Source organism: Panulirus ornatus, chromosome 4 (assembly GCF_036320965.1).
Source record: "Panulirus ornatus isolate Po-2019 chromosome 4, ASM3632096v1, whole genome shotgun sequence".
Taxonomy (NCBI): domain Eukaryota; kingdom Metazoa; phylum Arthropoda; class Malacostraca; order Decapoda; family Palinuridae; genus Panulirus; species Panulirus ornatus.
In genome coordinates this window covers 67,816,129-67,832,556 of record NC_092227.1, presented here as the reverse complement: position 1 = coordinate 67,832,556, position 16,428 = coordinate 67,816,129, and the positions used below count along the sequence as shown (strand labels likewise).

Genomic DNA, 16,428 nt, shown 5'->3' with positions numbered 1-16,428 from the left:
GGAGTCATGAGTGGAGATTATAGTTGGATACGAAAAAGGGGCAAGTGAGAAGAACTTTAGACACTTGGGTCTCAGAGTGCAGTACAATATTAGGAGAGGTACACACCTATATACAGAATACCTAATATACTTTCCATCAAGCAAGAAAGTACAGCACCTATGGGAAAGTGGGGATGTTTTTGATGTTTTTTGTAATAAGTTTCATGAAAAATCAAGTACAAAAGGCAGTTTCATTTGCATTTATGGCATATGACAGTTACATCTCTTAGCAATTTTGTCTTCAGGTTTTAAAGTTCCATGAAAATATGTCTAGGAGGAACACATTTTTTCAAATGGCCTTAGATGTACTGTCTGAAATATCCTCACAAAGCAGTTGTTACAGACACAAGGGGTGGATGAAGCAGACAACAATAATTACCTTGCCTAAATTTAAGCATAAGCAAGTTAGAATAACTAATAAGCAAGTATTCACATATGCCAAACCATTTATTGCATGAACAAAATAAAATACTATACTTCCCTGGGGTAGGGTAGAAAGAATTGTTAAGGTATTCCCTGTGTCCTAGGAGACTCAAAAGGGTGGGAGTGGGAGGGGCTGAAAACTCCCTTCTTATATTTCAGTTCCTAAAAGGGGAAACTGAAGAAGGAGCCAGGCATGGAGTGCTCATTCTCCTCGAAGGTGTCTAAATGCATGTGGATGTAACCAAGATGAGAAGAAAGCAGAGATAGGTAGTATGTTTGAGAAAAGATTCCCAAATGTTTTGGCTCTGAGTGAGACAAAGCTCAAGGGTAAAGGGTAAGATTGGTTTGGAAACATTATAGAAGTAAAGTCAGGGGTTGGTGAGAGGAGAAGAGCTAAGGTAGGAGTAGCACTAATCCTGGAGCAGGAACTGTGGGAGTGTGTGTCAGAATTTATGTAAATTCTAGACTGATGTGGATAAAAGTGTAAGTGGATGGTGAAAGATGGGTAATTAGTGCTTATGCATCCTGGCCAAGAGAAGAAAGATCAAGAGAGGCAAATGTTATGGGAGGAGCCAAGTATGTCAGTGGTTTTGATGTAAGAGAACTGGTATCAGTAATGGGTGATTTAAAAAAAAGATTTTGAGTAATTGGGGCTTGAACATGCAGGAGAGTGAAAGGCATGCATGGGATAGAGAGAACTGGAATGATGTGGTATACTGGTGTCAACATGGTGTCAATGGACTGAACCAGGGAATGTGAAGTGTCCAGGGTAAACCATGGAAAGATTTGATGGGCCTGGATGTGGATAAAATGCTGTGGTTTCGGTGTATTACACAACATGATTGCTAGAGAATGGATGTGAGTGAACATGATTTTTTTTTCGTTTGTTCCTGGCATTACCTCACTAACACAGGAAATGGCAATCAAGTATGAAAAAATATACTTCCAAACATGAGAAATGTTACATCTGTAATTCAGAATCTGAGAAATGATAATTCTGTACTTCTAAAAAAAAAGTGAAATCAAACACTCAATCTTCCAACCATAAAAATTACAACACTTTCAAAAATTTATCATCTATTACCTCTTTTATCACATAATGTCACCAGGGAAACTAAAACTGTTTCTGTAACATGCCTACTTTCTCTTTACGATATGATTAATAGGACTTGGCAGCATTCCCATTCCATTGTTTCTTTTGAACAGACAAATCATCAGGTTATACTGGAGGAAATAATAAAAAAAACCTGCTTCTTTTCCCTTATGTTATTTTACAAAATACCAGAAAAAGTTGCATTCCTTAATATTAGTGTGGATAGTTGGAGTTCATGGAGGAGGATGCTAGCAGCAAGGATTCTCTACACTTGTGCATGTATAACGTGATACTGTTTTTTTTCTCGGTGATTTTTCTATTGACATACACCTGAATACATTACCATTTTCTGGTTTTCTTTACATCTGTGATTTTCCACGTCCCTTATATACCATTTAAACATTTCTACTTATTACATGTATTTCTATGGTATATACTCTATCTGTGTACATATTCATATAACAGAACATTTTCAATGCAAATAAATGAAAAACTTCATAATAAAAAAATAAACATTAATATATGAGAAACTGCTTTCCTTTACACTGTAATTTGATGACAACCGTTGCTGAAAAATTCTGGCTTCCTTCCCAAATGACAATGAAATACCTGATGTAAAATTCTGGCTTCCTTTCCCAACAACACAATTTACCTTTGATGATTTATGGTGGTGTGATAGTCATTTGTGTTGTTTGGTTGTTAATAAAACAAAAGGAAAGAAAAAAAAATATGGCATATCAATGCATAAAATGAGTATATACATCATTTAATTATTTATTCATTATACCTGATAGCCGTTTTCTGGATCAGCAAGGTACCACCAGAAAACAGAAGAAGAATGGCCCATCCACTCATATACACACATATATATGCATAAATGCCCATACATATACAGGAAACAGCATCGCTACCCCCTGCTTCAGCGAGGTAGCACCAGGAAAACAGACAAAAATGGCCACATTTCGTTCACACTCAGTTTCTAGCTGTCGTGTGTAACAGGAAACAGAAGAAGAATGGCCCATTCACTCATATACACACAAATATATACATAAATGCCCATACACGCACATATGCATGCACATAACATATACACATACACAGACATATATAAAAAAAAACCAAAAAACAGACATATATATTACATATATCCATAGCCCATGCCTCGCAACCATACAACATTGTTGGAACCACTATTCCTTCAAACATACCCATTTTTGCTTTCCGAGATAATGTTCTTGACTTCCAAACATTCTTCAAGGCTCCCAGGATTTTCACCCCCTCCCCCACCCTATGATTCACTTCCGCTTCCATGGTTCCATCCGCTGCCAGATCCACTCCCAGATATCTAAAACACTTTACTTCCTCCAGTTTTTCTCCATTCAAACTTACCTCCCAATTGACTTGACCCTCAACCCTACTGTACCTAATAACCTTGCTCTTATTCACATTTACTCTTAACTTTCTTCTTTCACACACTTTACCAAACTCAGTCACCACCTTCTGCAGTTTCTTACATGAATCAGCCACCAGCGCTGTATCATCAGCGAACAACAACTGACTCACTTCCCAAGCTCTCTCATCCACAACAGACTGCATGTTTGCCCCTCTTTCTAAAACTCTTGCATTCACCTCCCTAACAACCCCATCCATAAACAAATTAAACAACCATGGAGACATCACACACCCCTGCCGCAAACCTACATTCACTGAGAACCAATCACTTTCCTCTCTTCCTACACGTACAAATGCCTTACATCCTCAATAAAAACTTTTCACTGCTTCTAACAACTTTCCTCCCACACCATATATTCTTAATACCTTCCAAAGAGCATCTCTATCAACTCTATCATATGCCTTCTCTAGATCTATAAGTGCTACATACAAATCCATTTGTTTTTCTAAGTATTTCTCACATACATTCTTCAAAGCAAACACCTGATCCACACATCCTCGACCACTTCTGAAACCACACTGCTCTTCCCCAGTCTGATGCTCTGTACATGCCTTCACCCTCTCAATCAATACCCTCCTTTCGGGCATTATTGCATGACAGCTAGAGACTGAGTGTGAACGAATGGGGCCTTTGTTGTCTTTTCCTAGTGCTACCTCACACACATGAGGGGGGGAGGGGGATGTTATTCCATGTGTGGCGAGGTGGCGATGGGAATGAATAAAGGCAGACAGTGTGAATTGTGTGCATGTGTATATATGTATGTGTCTGTGTGTGTATATATATGTGTACATTGGGATGTATGGGTATGTATATTTGTGTGTGTGGACGTGTATGTATATACTTGTGTATGGGGGTGGGTTGGGACATTTCTTTCGTCTGTTTCCTTGCGCTACCTTGCAAACGCGGGAGACAGCGACAAAGCAAAACAATAATAATAATAATAATAATAATAATAATAATAATAATAATAATAATTTTTTTTTCTAATAATAATAATAATAATAATAATAATAATAATAATTTTTTTTTCTAATAATAATAATAATAATAATAATAATAATAATATGTATAGGTATGTATATATTGCGTGCGTGGATGTGTATGTATATACATGTGTATGTGGGTGGGTTGGGCCATTCTTTCATCTGTTTCCTTGCACTACCTCGCAAACACGGGAGACAGCGACAAAGCAAAATAATAATAATAATAATAATAACATACACAGACATATACATATATACACATGTACATAATTCATACTTGCTGCCTTTATTCATTCCCATCACCACCCTACCACACATGAAATGACACCCTAATCCCCCACACATGCACGAGGTAGCGCTAGGAAAAGACAACAAGGCCACATTCGTTCACACTCAGTCTCGAGCTGTCATGTATAATGCACCGAAACCACAGCTCCCTTTCCACATAAAGGCCCCATAAAATTTTCCATGGTTTACCCTAGACGATTCACATGCCCTGGTTCAATCCATTGACGGCATGTCGACCCCGATATACCACATTGTATGTATCTGTGTATAAGTATGTATATCTATGTATGTGTATATGTTGATATGTATATGTGTGTGTATGGGCATTTATGTATACCTATATGTATATGAGTGGATGGGCCATTCTTTGTCTCCTGGTGCTACCTTGCTGATGTGGGAAACTGAGATCAAGTATAATAAATAAAACTATTTACAAATAATGAAAATAACTTAAAACATTTGTGCCATAAAAAGAGCACTAACCCTTCCATGAAGGTTAGGTGGTGAAGTAAGCATGGGTCCAACTCTCGTGAGCAAAAACCAAAGTAATACCAACAGATGAGGGAAAAGGAACCAACACTGCAGCATAAGGCAAGAGGGTCAAGTTTGGAAGTTAGCCTGGGACAGTTTATAATTTGGACTGCTTCCGACTCAACTCTGTCAAGTGAAGATGAAGAGAAAGAATCACCACAGATGTGAGAGCAATACTCCATACAAGGATGAACCATCCTTTGTATAAATGAAGCAACTGTCCAGAATAATAGATGTTTTGACATCTAAACAGGACATCCGGTTTAGGCAGACTCAACTATCCCATAATGTGGGGTTTCTAAGAAAGTGTGGATATTACAGTGATACCAAGTATGTTTGTTGAGTAAAGAGTTGAAATTATACATTATGTTTGTCAACATGGCATCCAAACATCCAACAACATCTCCTACCCTAAAACCAGCAGTAAATTGGAAGAGAACCTTTTTGACCTTACAAACTAAGCTAAAAATCTTACATGCTGATGCTGATAAGGGAGCATCAGTGCTAGGGCTTGCTTACAACCTGGATGAATCTACAATCCAAAACATAAAGAAGACTGCAGAGAAAATTTGAAGAGCTGTGGTTCACTCTACTCCACTGTCTGCCAAGGTTAGAATTACACTTATAGAGAAGGTGGAGAAAATTTTCTCTTTATAAATACAACATGAGGCACAGCCTTCAGCTCACATCTAAAGCTCTAAAGATTTATGAGCAATGAAGTAAAGAAGACAATTCAGCTTAGCCAGACATTTCAAGCAAGTAAAGGATGGCTTGATAAGTTTACTTGACAAGAGAAAATAGATAACATGATGGTAAGCAGAGAACCTGCCACTGTAATATGCAATTTCTTTGTGTGAGGTCTTTGCAGAACAAAATCTTCCACATATAGCAAGGATAGGGCAATTTCCAAATTATTTAATACATTTTACTTGAATACCTGGAATCTTTATTATCTGAAATAGCCAGTATCCCCAAGTATTTAGGACAACAGAGGTTTTACTGTATATGCCTTTATTCTTATACTGGTTCCTTCAAATCTCAGCAGAATGCTAAGACTAAGCAGAAAGAGGTTACAACTCCACCAATCACCTTTAAAAGAAATTCACAAAGGCATAAAATGACAAACACCTGCTCATTTGCCAAGATTTTGCTGGAGTGGTGGTTGTTTGTCAATAAAAGAGAAGAGTATAAAAGAGAACAAATAATTGTCTTTTCGAACACCCTTACCTTATATTCATCCATCCATACATGTGCCACTCTTAATGAATTCCGCAAGAGAGAATCTTGTCCACCTGGTCCACCATAAGGACGTCGGCGACGAAAAATATGCCCCACACGAGAACATGGAATTATCTCCAGCACACCACCGCACATCCATATCTTTGAAAAATGAGGGAAAATAGTAAATGAAAACACATCGGTAAAGACAAAATATACTATTGTCATAAATATTAATCATCCTAATATGAAAATTAAATCCTGACTTCAAAATCCTCACCCTAAATGACATTTCCAGGTTTTCTCCACCCCAGACATCCATTCCTGTATCATACTCTCCAAGTTCCTTGAAATAGTTGTAATCAATAGCAAAAAGTCCTCCTGCCATTGTGGGGGATCTGCAACATTAAGAAAAATGCATTATGTAATATATTATTATCATTATACTTAATTGCTGTTTCCCGCATCAGAGGAAGTGCAAGGAAACAGACGAAGAATAGCCCAACCCCTCATATACACATATGTATACATAAACACCCATACATGCACATATACATTTTAACATATACATACATATACATTTTAACGTATATATACATATGCATACACAGACATATACCTATATACACATGTACATATTCATACTTGCTGCCTTCATCCATTCACATTGCCACCCCGCCACACAGGAAATAGCATTGCTAACCACCCCATTTCAGCAAGGTAGCACTAGGAAAACAGACAAAAAGGGCCACATTTGTTCAGAATCAGTCTCTGGCTGTCATGTGTAATGCACTGACACCACTGCTACCTATCCACATCCAGGGCCCAAAGACCTTTCCATGGTTTACCCCAGTTGCTTCCCATGCCCTAGTTTGGTCCATTCACAGCACGTTGACCCTGGTACATCACATCATTCCAATTCACTCTGTTCCTTGCACGCCTCTCACCCTCCTGTATGTTCAGGCCCCGATCGCTCAAAATCTTTTTCACTCCATCCTTCCACCTCCAATTTCATCTCCTGCTTCTCCTTGTTCCCTCCACCTCTGACACATATATCCTCTTTGTCAATCTTTCCTCACTCATTCTCTCTAAACCATTTCAACACACCCTCTTCTGTTCTATCAACCACACTCTTTTTATTTCCACACAACTCTCTCACCCTTTCATTACTTACTTGATCAAACCACCTCACACCACATATTGTCCTCAAACATTTCATTTCCAACACATCCATCCTCCTCTGTACAACCCTATATATAGACCATGCCGCACGACCATATAACGCTGTTAGAACTACTATTCCTTCAAACATACCCAATTTTGCTCTCCATGATAACGTTCTCTTTCCACATATTCTTCCTCACTCTCAGAATCTTCGCTTCCTTACAAGGTCTCCACTAAACTATCCTAAATCTAAAAAAATGTCATACCAATAAATTAGAAAGTAATTTTCCAAAGGTTCATAGGAATAGCATTACATGGCTTCATTCTCAAAACAACAATGTCAAAACCTTGAAAAAAAAAAGTTGACACTACAGCTACAGTGCAGTGAATATGATGGCAATCTTGCTGATGTTATCTAAACATTTGAGATACAAATTTTGGACTAACACATATACAAGCAATTATGGAATTAATACTCATTACAATTCCCCCCCCCCCCAAAAAAAAAAAAAATCTTGCCAAGGCACTGACCTAGACAATACAGTAACAGTAAGCCAAACTGTATAAAAACCGAACCTCTCCTAATATGGAAACTACAGTTCTTCATTCTTACATACAAATAAATCTACAAATAACAGCAAGAGCTCTCTTGCACTTCACTAGTATGGCCTGCTTCCTCTGACATAAACAATGCAAAATATCAAAGGGTGTTTGTATAAGACATCTGCTTATCACACAATCAGTACCTACCAAACCCTAAAACATAGCTAGAAACCTTTACTAGAATAATGAATCAGAGTTTGCAAAACCATCAATATTGTCTATTTTCTTCTTTTTCCTCTTCTTTCTAATATTTCCAATGATATCTTAACAACACTTCAATATATGAAGCTGGTTCTTTCACAAATCAGCAGCTTATACCACTGAGATGGCTTTTTCACAACTTAACAGTTATGTGTGGAGATTGAGCTTTTCTGTACTTGCAACTCGGTTTGTGAGTGCTCAGCTAAGGAAGGCATGGCTGTGGCTTCCACCTCTTAGTGTATATATTTTTCCTTCTTTCCTCCTATGGTGATGCCAGATTATTACCATATTTTACAACATGCAAGACACTTTTTCCTAACAAAATGCCCTCAGAGATCACCTAGCATCTCATATGCTGCTGGTTTGGCTTAGGGGGAAGCAGCCACCTACATCAGACTTCAACCCAAGCCCCCTATTGACCACTGGTTCCCTGATGACCCCAGAATGAAATATGTTTGTATATGGTTATAAATCATTATGTAAAGAAGTGAAATCAATGTAAATAGAAAATCCCATGGTTGATGAAATCATGGTGTGGGTTACTTTTCAATATATTCATTTCTTTTTTTCCCAATATTTACTATCAATAATGTTACTACCTACCTGTACAATTATCTGCTGTATCTGTTATATATTTCTTACTGACAAACAAAGCCTCAATGACTTATCAGTACTAAATTGCCAAAAAATTTATCAAAGTTAAATTACATGGTGTAGCACAGGAAGTGGGGCATATGATAATGAATTATCATATGAGGAAAGCAAGTGAAATCTTTTTTTTTTCTTTTTCATACTATTCGCCATTTCCCGCATTAGCGGACTGAGCCTTTGAGGGAATATCCTCACTTGGCCCCCTTCTCGGTTCCTTCTTTTGGAAAACTAAAAACGAGAGTGGAGGATTTCCAGCCCCCTGCTCCCTTCCCTTTTAATCGCCTTCTAAGACATGCAGGGAATACATGGAAAGTATTGTATTCTTTCTCCCCTATCCCCAGGGATAAAAGTGAAATAAAAAGCGAGATATACATAAGTATACATATGTAAGTAGGAGAGATGGCCAGAGAGCGTTATTGGATTACGTGTTAATTGACAGGCGCGCGAAAGAGAGACTTTTGGATGTTAATGTGCTGAGAGGTGCAACTGGAGGGATGTCTGATCATTATCTTGTGGAGGCTAAGGTGAAGATTTGTATGGGTTTTCAGAAAAGTAGAGTGAATGTTGGGGTGAAGAGGGTGGTGAGAGCAAATGAGCTTGGGAAGGAGACTTGTGTGAGGAAGTACCAGGAGAGACTGAGTACAGAATGGAAAAAGGTGAGAACAATGGAAGTAAGGGGAGTGGGGGAGGAATGGGATGTATTTAGGGAATCAGTGATGGATTGCGCAAAAGATGCTTGTGGCATGAGAAGAGTGGGAGGTGGGTTGATTAGAAAGGGTAGTGAGTGGTGGGATGAAGAAGTAAGATTATTAGTGAAAGAGAAGAGAGAGGCATTTGGACGATTTTTGCAGGGAAAAAATGCAATTGAGTGGGAGATGTATAAAAGAAAGAGACAGGAGGTCAAGAGAAAGGTGCAAGAGGTGAAAAAGAGGGCAAATGAGAGTTGGGGTGAGAGAGTATCATTAAATTTTAGGGAGAATAAAAAGATGTTCTGGAAGGAGGTAAATAAAGTGCGTAAAACAAGGGAACAAATGGGAACTTCAGTGAAGGGCGCTAATGGGGAGGTGATAACAAGTAGTGGTGATGTGAGAAGGAGATGGAGTGAGTATTTTGAAGGTTTGTTGAATGTGTTTGATGATAGAGAGGCAGATATAGGGTGTTTTGGTCGAGGTGGTGTGCAAAGTGAGGGGGTTAGGGAAAATGATTTGGTAAACAGAGAAGAGGTAGTAAAAGCTTTGCGGAAGATGAAAGCCGGCAAGGCAGCAGGTTTGGATGGTATTGCAGTGGAATTTATTAAAAAAGGGGGTGACTGTATTATTGACTGGTTGGTAAGGTTATTTAATGTATGTATGACTCATGGTGAGGTGCCTGAGGATTGGCGGAATGCGTGCATAGTGCCATTGTACAAAGGCAAAGGGGATAAGAGTGAGTGCTCAAATTACAGAGGTATAAGTTTGTTGAGTATTCCTGGTAAATTATATGGGAGGGTATTGATTGAGAGGGTGAAGGCATGTACAGAGCATCAGATTGGGGAAGAGCAGTGTGGTTTCAGAAGTGGTAGAGGATGTGTGGATCAGGTGTTTGCTTTGAAGAATGTATGTGAGAAATACTTAGAAAAGCAAATGGATTTGTATGTAGCATTTATGGATCTGGAGAAGGCATATCATAGAGCTGATAGAGATGCTCTGTGGAAGGTATTAAGAATATATGGTGTGGGAGGCAAGTTGTTAGAAGCAGTGAAAAGTTTTTATCGAGTATGTAAGGCATGTGTATGTGTAGGAAGAGAGGAAAGTGATTGGTTCTCAGTGAATGTAGGTTTGCGGCAGGGGTGTGTGATGTCTCCATGGTTGTTTAATTTGTTTATGGATGGGGTTGTTAGGGAGGTGAATGCAAGAGTTTTGGAAAGAGGGGCAAGTATGAAGTCTGTTGGGGATGAGAGAGCTTGGGAAGTGATTCAGTTGTTGTTCGCTGATGATACAGCACTGGTGGCTGATTCATGTGAGAAACTGCAGAAGCTGGTGACTGAGTTTGGTAAAGTGTGTGAAAGAAGAAAGTTAAGAGTAAATGTGAATAAGAGCAAGGTAATTAGGTACAGTAGGGTTGAGGGTCAAGTCAATTGGAAGGTAAGTTTGAATGGAGAAAAACTGGAGGAAGTAAAGTGTTTTAGATATCTGGGAGTGGATCTGGCAGCGGATGGAACCATGGAAGCGGAAGTGGATCATAGGGTGGGGTAGGGGGTGAAAATCCTGGGAGCCTTGAAGAATGTGTGGAAGTCGAGAACATTATCTCGGAAAGCAAAAATGGGTATGTTTGAAGGAATAGTGGTTCCAACAATGTTGTATGGTTGCGAGGCGTGGGCTATGGATAGAGTTGTGCGCAGAGGATGGATGTGCTGGAAATGAGATGTTTGAGGACAATGTGTGGTGTGAGGTGGTTTGATCGAGTAAGTAACGTAAGGGTAAGAGAGATGTGTGGAAATAAAAAGAGCATGGTTGAGAGAGCAGAAGAGGGTGTTTTGAAATGGTTTGGGCACATGGAGAGAATGAGTGAGGAAAGATTGACCAAGAGGATATATGTGTCGGAGGTGGAGGGAACGAGGAGAAGTGGGAGACCAAATTGGAGGTGGAAAGATGGAGTGAAAAAGATTTTGTGTGATTGGGGCCTGAACATGCAGGAGGGTGAAAGGAGGGCAAGGAATAGAGTGAATTGGATCGATGTGGTATACCGGGGTTGACGTGCTGTCAGTGGATTGAATCAGGGCATGTGAAGCGTCTGGAGTAAACCATGGAAAGCTGTGTAGGTATGTATATTTGCGTGTGTGGACGTATGTATATACATGTGTATGGGGGTGGGTTGGGCCATTTCTTTCGTCTGTTTCCTTGCGCTACCTCGCAAACGCAGGAGACAGCGACAAAGCAAAAAAAAAAAAAATATATATATTTTATTTTTTTTTTTTTATCATACTTTGTCGCTGTCTAAAAAGGAAACTGTTCCTATCATTACTGTGAGAGAGATTGAGAAAAAGAAGGAAAAACATTGGTCTGTGAGTAAAGTCAGATGTTTCTATGCAATAGCAAGGCACTGAGACAGCAGAAACCAGTCCTTTTTACCAATTATCTACTAGTCCATAAAATTTCAGCATTAAGAATCTTAAAAGACTTTTTAACATGATCAAAAAATGTTATGTTTAGGGGAATTTGTTCCATGTAATAAAAAAAGTATGGGAAAATGTTAGTCTGTAAATACAGTCAGATGTTTTGATTCTGAAGCCAAAGCCCGAAGGAATGGAAAAACATATGTTGTCATAGTCTGACCTACTTCAATGATATACTGAGTATTCACTGCTACAACTTCATGGAAATCAACTTAAAATCTGAAAAAAAAGAAAAAAAATTACATCACAATGACAACTGGTCCTTTGGGAACATGAAACCAGAGAAACTGTTATATTTCTTTATCATACTTGATTGCCGTTTCCCATGTTAGCGAGGTAGCACCAGGAAACAGACAAAGAAAGACCCATCCACTTGTATACATACATATACATATCAACATATATAAACATGTTCATATTCATACTTGCCCACCTTCATCCATTCCTGATCCTAACCCACCCCACATGAAACAGCATCGCCAGCCCCTGCATCAGCGAAGTAGCGCCAGGAAATGGATGTCGAGGAGATCACAGCCTAGGTAAAGACACAGATGGTGTTTATGATGAAGATTCTGACAGATTCAGGCAAGGAACCCAGCACCAGTGAGGGTAAAAATGACCAGGATAAGGATTTCTTTGGGGCTCTCTATGAAGGCAGGGCAAAAACAAAAAACCAAGACCAAGTTGGTAGACATATTTTTCAGTGAGACGCCTGTGAAACCCTTCATCATCAACAAATACCCGATCTTAAGCCAGGCAATGAAGGACTAGTTCATAAAGTTTAATACACCTATCCCTTCCAGTGTCGGCGTAGAGCAGCTCTTCTCTTTGGGAAAAGACCTCCTCAAGCCAAAAAGATCAGGGCTCAGTGACAGCTGTTTTGAAATACTGGTTTTCTTGAAGGAAAAATGATGTATTATTGTAGTTACTTGTATCAATTTCTCCATGGTCAAATGGAGAGAATGAGAGAGGAAAGATTGACCAAGAGGATATATGAGTCAGAGGTGGAACAAACAAGAAGAAGTAGGAGACCAAATTGGAGGTGGAAGGATGGAGTGAAAAAAATTTTGAGTGATCGGGGCCTGAGCATACAAGAGGGTGAAAGGCGTGCAAGGAATAGAGTTAATTGGAATGATGTGGTATACCGGGGTCGACGTGCTGTCAATGGATTGAACCAGGGCATGTGAAGTGTCTGGGGTAAACCATGGAAAGTCTTGTGGGGCCTGGATGTGGAAAGGGAGCTGTGGTTTCAGTGCATTACACATGACAGCTAGAGGCTGGGTGTGAATGAATGTGGCCTCTGTTGTCTCTTCCTAGTGCTACCTCAAGTGTGCTCGGGTGTGTGTGTGTGTGTGTGTGTGTGTGTGTGTGTGTGTGTGTGTGTGTGCACCATTTCATGTGTAGCACGGTGGTGATGGGAATGGATGAAGGCAGCAAGTATGAATATGAACATGTGTATATATGTATATGTCTGTGTATGTATATGTATGCATACGTTGAAATGTATTATCTATTCAATATACATAGTCGCTGTGTCCCGCATTAGTGAGGGAGCACAAGGAAAGAGATGAAAGAATGGCCAAACCCACCCACATACACAGGTATATACATAGATGCCCACACACTCACATATACATACCTATACATTTCTTCATCGCTCCCAGAGTCTTCACCCACTCCCCACCCTGTGACTCACTTCTGCTTCCATAATTCCATCTGCTGCTAAGTCCACTCCCAGATACCTAAAACACTTCATTTCCTCCAACTTTTCTCTGTTCAAATTTACATACCAATTGACTTGTCCCTTAACCCTACTGAACCTAATAACCTTGCTCATGTTCACATTTACTCTCAACTTTCTACTTTTGCACACTTTTCTAAACTCAGTCACCAACCTCTGCAGTTTCTCATACAAATCAGCCACTAGAGCTGTATCATTGGCAAACAAAAACTGACTCACTTCCCAGGTCCCCTCATCCACAACAGACAACATACTTGCCCCTCTCTCCAAAACTCTTGCATTTACCTCCCTAACCACCCCATCCATAAACAAATTAACCAACAATGGGGACATCATACACCCCTGCAGCAGAACAACATTCACTGGGAACCAATCACTCTCCTCTCTTCCTACTCGTACACATGCCTTACATCTTTGGTAAAAACTTTTCACTGCTTCTAGCAACTTACCTCCCATACCATGTACTCTTTTATATAAAGACAACCTTGCAACTTATCACATCTATATTACACCAGATGTGGCAGTATTGTACAGTAATTTCTTGTTCCCTTAAAGCATGCAGCATGGATTAATATATATTTATTTATTATTTATTATTATTTATTATTTATTTTTGCAGGGAAAAAATGCAATTGAGTGGGAGATGTATAAAAGAAAGAGACAGGAGGTCAAGAGAAAGGTGCAAGAGGTGAAAAAAAGGGCAAATGAGAGTTGGGGTGAGAGAGTATCATTAAATTTTAGGGAGAATAAAAAGATGTTCTGGAAGGAGGTAAATGAAGTGCGTAAGACAAGGGAACAAATGGGAACTTCAGTGAAGGGCGCAAATGGGGAGGTGATAACAAGTAGTGGTGATGTGAGAAGGAGATGGAGTGAGTATTTTGAAGGTTTGTTGAATGTGTTTGATGATAGAGTGGCAGATATAGGGTGTTTTGGTCGAGGTGGTGTGCAAAGTGAGAGGGTTAGGGAAAATGATTTGGTAAACAGAGAAGAGGTAGTGAAAGCTTTGCGGAAGATGAAAGCCGGCAAGGCAGCAGGTTTGGATGGTATTGCAGTGGAATTTATTAAAAAAGGGGGTGACTGTATTGTTGACTGGTTGGTAAGGTTATTTAATGTATGTATGACTCATGGTGAGGTGCCTGAGGATTGGCGGAATGCGTGCATAGTGCCATTGTACAAAGGCAAAGGGGATAAGAGTGAGTGCTCAAATTACAGAGGTATAAGTTTGTTGAGTATTCCTGGTAAATTATATGGGAGGGTATTGATTGAGAGGGTGAAGGCATGTACAGAGCATCAGATTGGGGAGGAGCAGTGTGGTTTCAGAAGTGGTAGAGGATGTGTGGATCAGGTGTTTGCTTTGAAGAATGTATGTGAGAAATACTTAGAAAAGCAAATGGATTTGTATGTAGCATTTATGGATCTGGAGAAGGCATATGATAGAGTTGATAGAGATGCTCTGTGGAAGGTATTAAGAATATATGGTGTGGGAGGAAAGTTGTTAGAAGCAGTGAAGAGTTTTTATCAAACACAGGAGACAGTGACAAAGCAAAATAGATAATATTTATATTATTTTATTATACTTTGTCGCTGTCTCCCGCGTTTGCGAGGTAGCGCAAGGAAACAGACGAAAGAAATGGCCCAACCCCCCCCATACACATGTATATACATACGTCCACACACGCAAATATACATACCTACACAGCTTTCCATGGTTTACCCCAGACGCTTCACATGCCCTGATTCAATCCACTGACAGCACATCAACCCCGGTATACCACATCGATCCAATTCACCCTGTTCCTTGCCTGCCTTTCACCCTCCTGCATGTTCAGGCCCCGATCACTCAAAATCTTTTTCACTCCATCTTTCCACCTCCAATTTGGTCTCCCACTTCTCCTCGTTCCCTCCACCTCCAACACATATATCCTCTTGGTCAATCTTTCCTCACTCATTCTCTCCATGTGCCCAAACCATTTCAAAACACCCTCTTCTGCTCTCTCAACCACGCTCTTTTTATTTCCACACATCTCTCTTACCCTTACATTACTTACTTGATCAAACCACCTCACACCACACATTGTCCTCAAACATCTCATTTCCAGCACATCCATCCTCCTGCGCACAACTCTATCCATAGCCCACGCCTCGCAACCATACAACATTGTTGGAACCACTATTCCTTCAAACATGCCCATTTTTGCTTTCCGAGATAATGTTCTCGACTTCCAAACATTCTTCAAGGCTCCCAGGATTTTCGCCCCCTCCCCCACCCTATGATTCACTTCTGCTTCCATGGTTCCATCCGCTGCTAGATCCACTCCCAGATATCTAAAACACTTTACTTCCTCCAGTTTTTCTCCATTCAAACTTACCTCCCAATTGACTTGACCCTCAACCCTACTGTACCTAATTACCTTGCTCTTATTCACATTTACTCTTAACTTTCTTCTTTCATACACTTTACCAAACTCAGTCACCAGCTTCTGCAGTTTCTCACATGCATCAGCCACCAGCGCTGTATCATCAGCGAACAAGAACTGATTCACTTCCCAAGCTCTCTCATCCACAACAGACTTCATACTTGCCCCTCTTTGTTTTAAAATTGAAATATGATATACAGCAAGGCTTCTATGCTAAAAATAATCACAGAAAATCTCAATATTTTTCCCAAGCAGACAGATACCCAATAAATACGAATTGAAGAATCACAGAATCTTCTTAAAAGACTAACAATTAATTACTTATTTATAGGCCTTAACAACCCCATCATATATTTCAATAAGAGATTCGAATTCAGCCAACTGAAGAATCACAGAATCTTCTATAAGACTATCAATTGATTACTTACAAGCCTTAACAGCCCCAACATATATCTCAATCAGAGATTCG

The 16,428-nt window shown here is 39.6% G+C and overlaps 1 protein-coding gene across 1 annotated transcript in view; it reads right to left on the bottom strand.

The window, feature by feature from the left end:
• The window catches only part of Pgant35A (polypeptide N-acetylgalactosaminyltransferase 35A), a 101,328-nt gene that overhangs the window by 13,268 nt on the left and 71,632 nt on the right, over nucleotides 1-16,428 (bottom strand). Inside the window, exons 10-11 of the mRNA XM_071691782.1 lie at nucleotides 6,309-6,426; nucleotides 6,038-6,190 (exon numbers count right to left, since the gene is read on the bottom strand). Of these exons, the coding sequence (XP_071547883.1) occupies nucleotides 6,038-6,190; nucleotides 6,309-6,426 (271 nt within the window). The remainder of the gene's footprint in view (nucleotides 1-6,037; nucleotides 6,191-6,308; nucleotides 6,427-16,428) is intronic.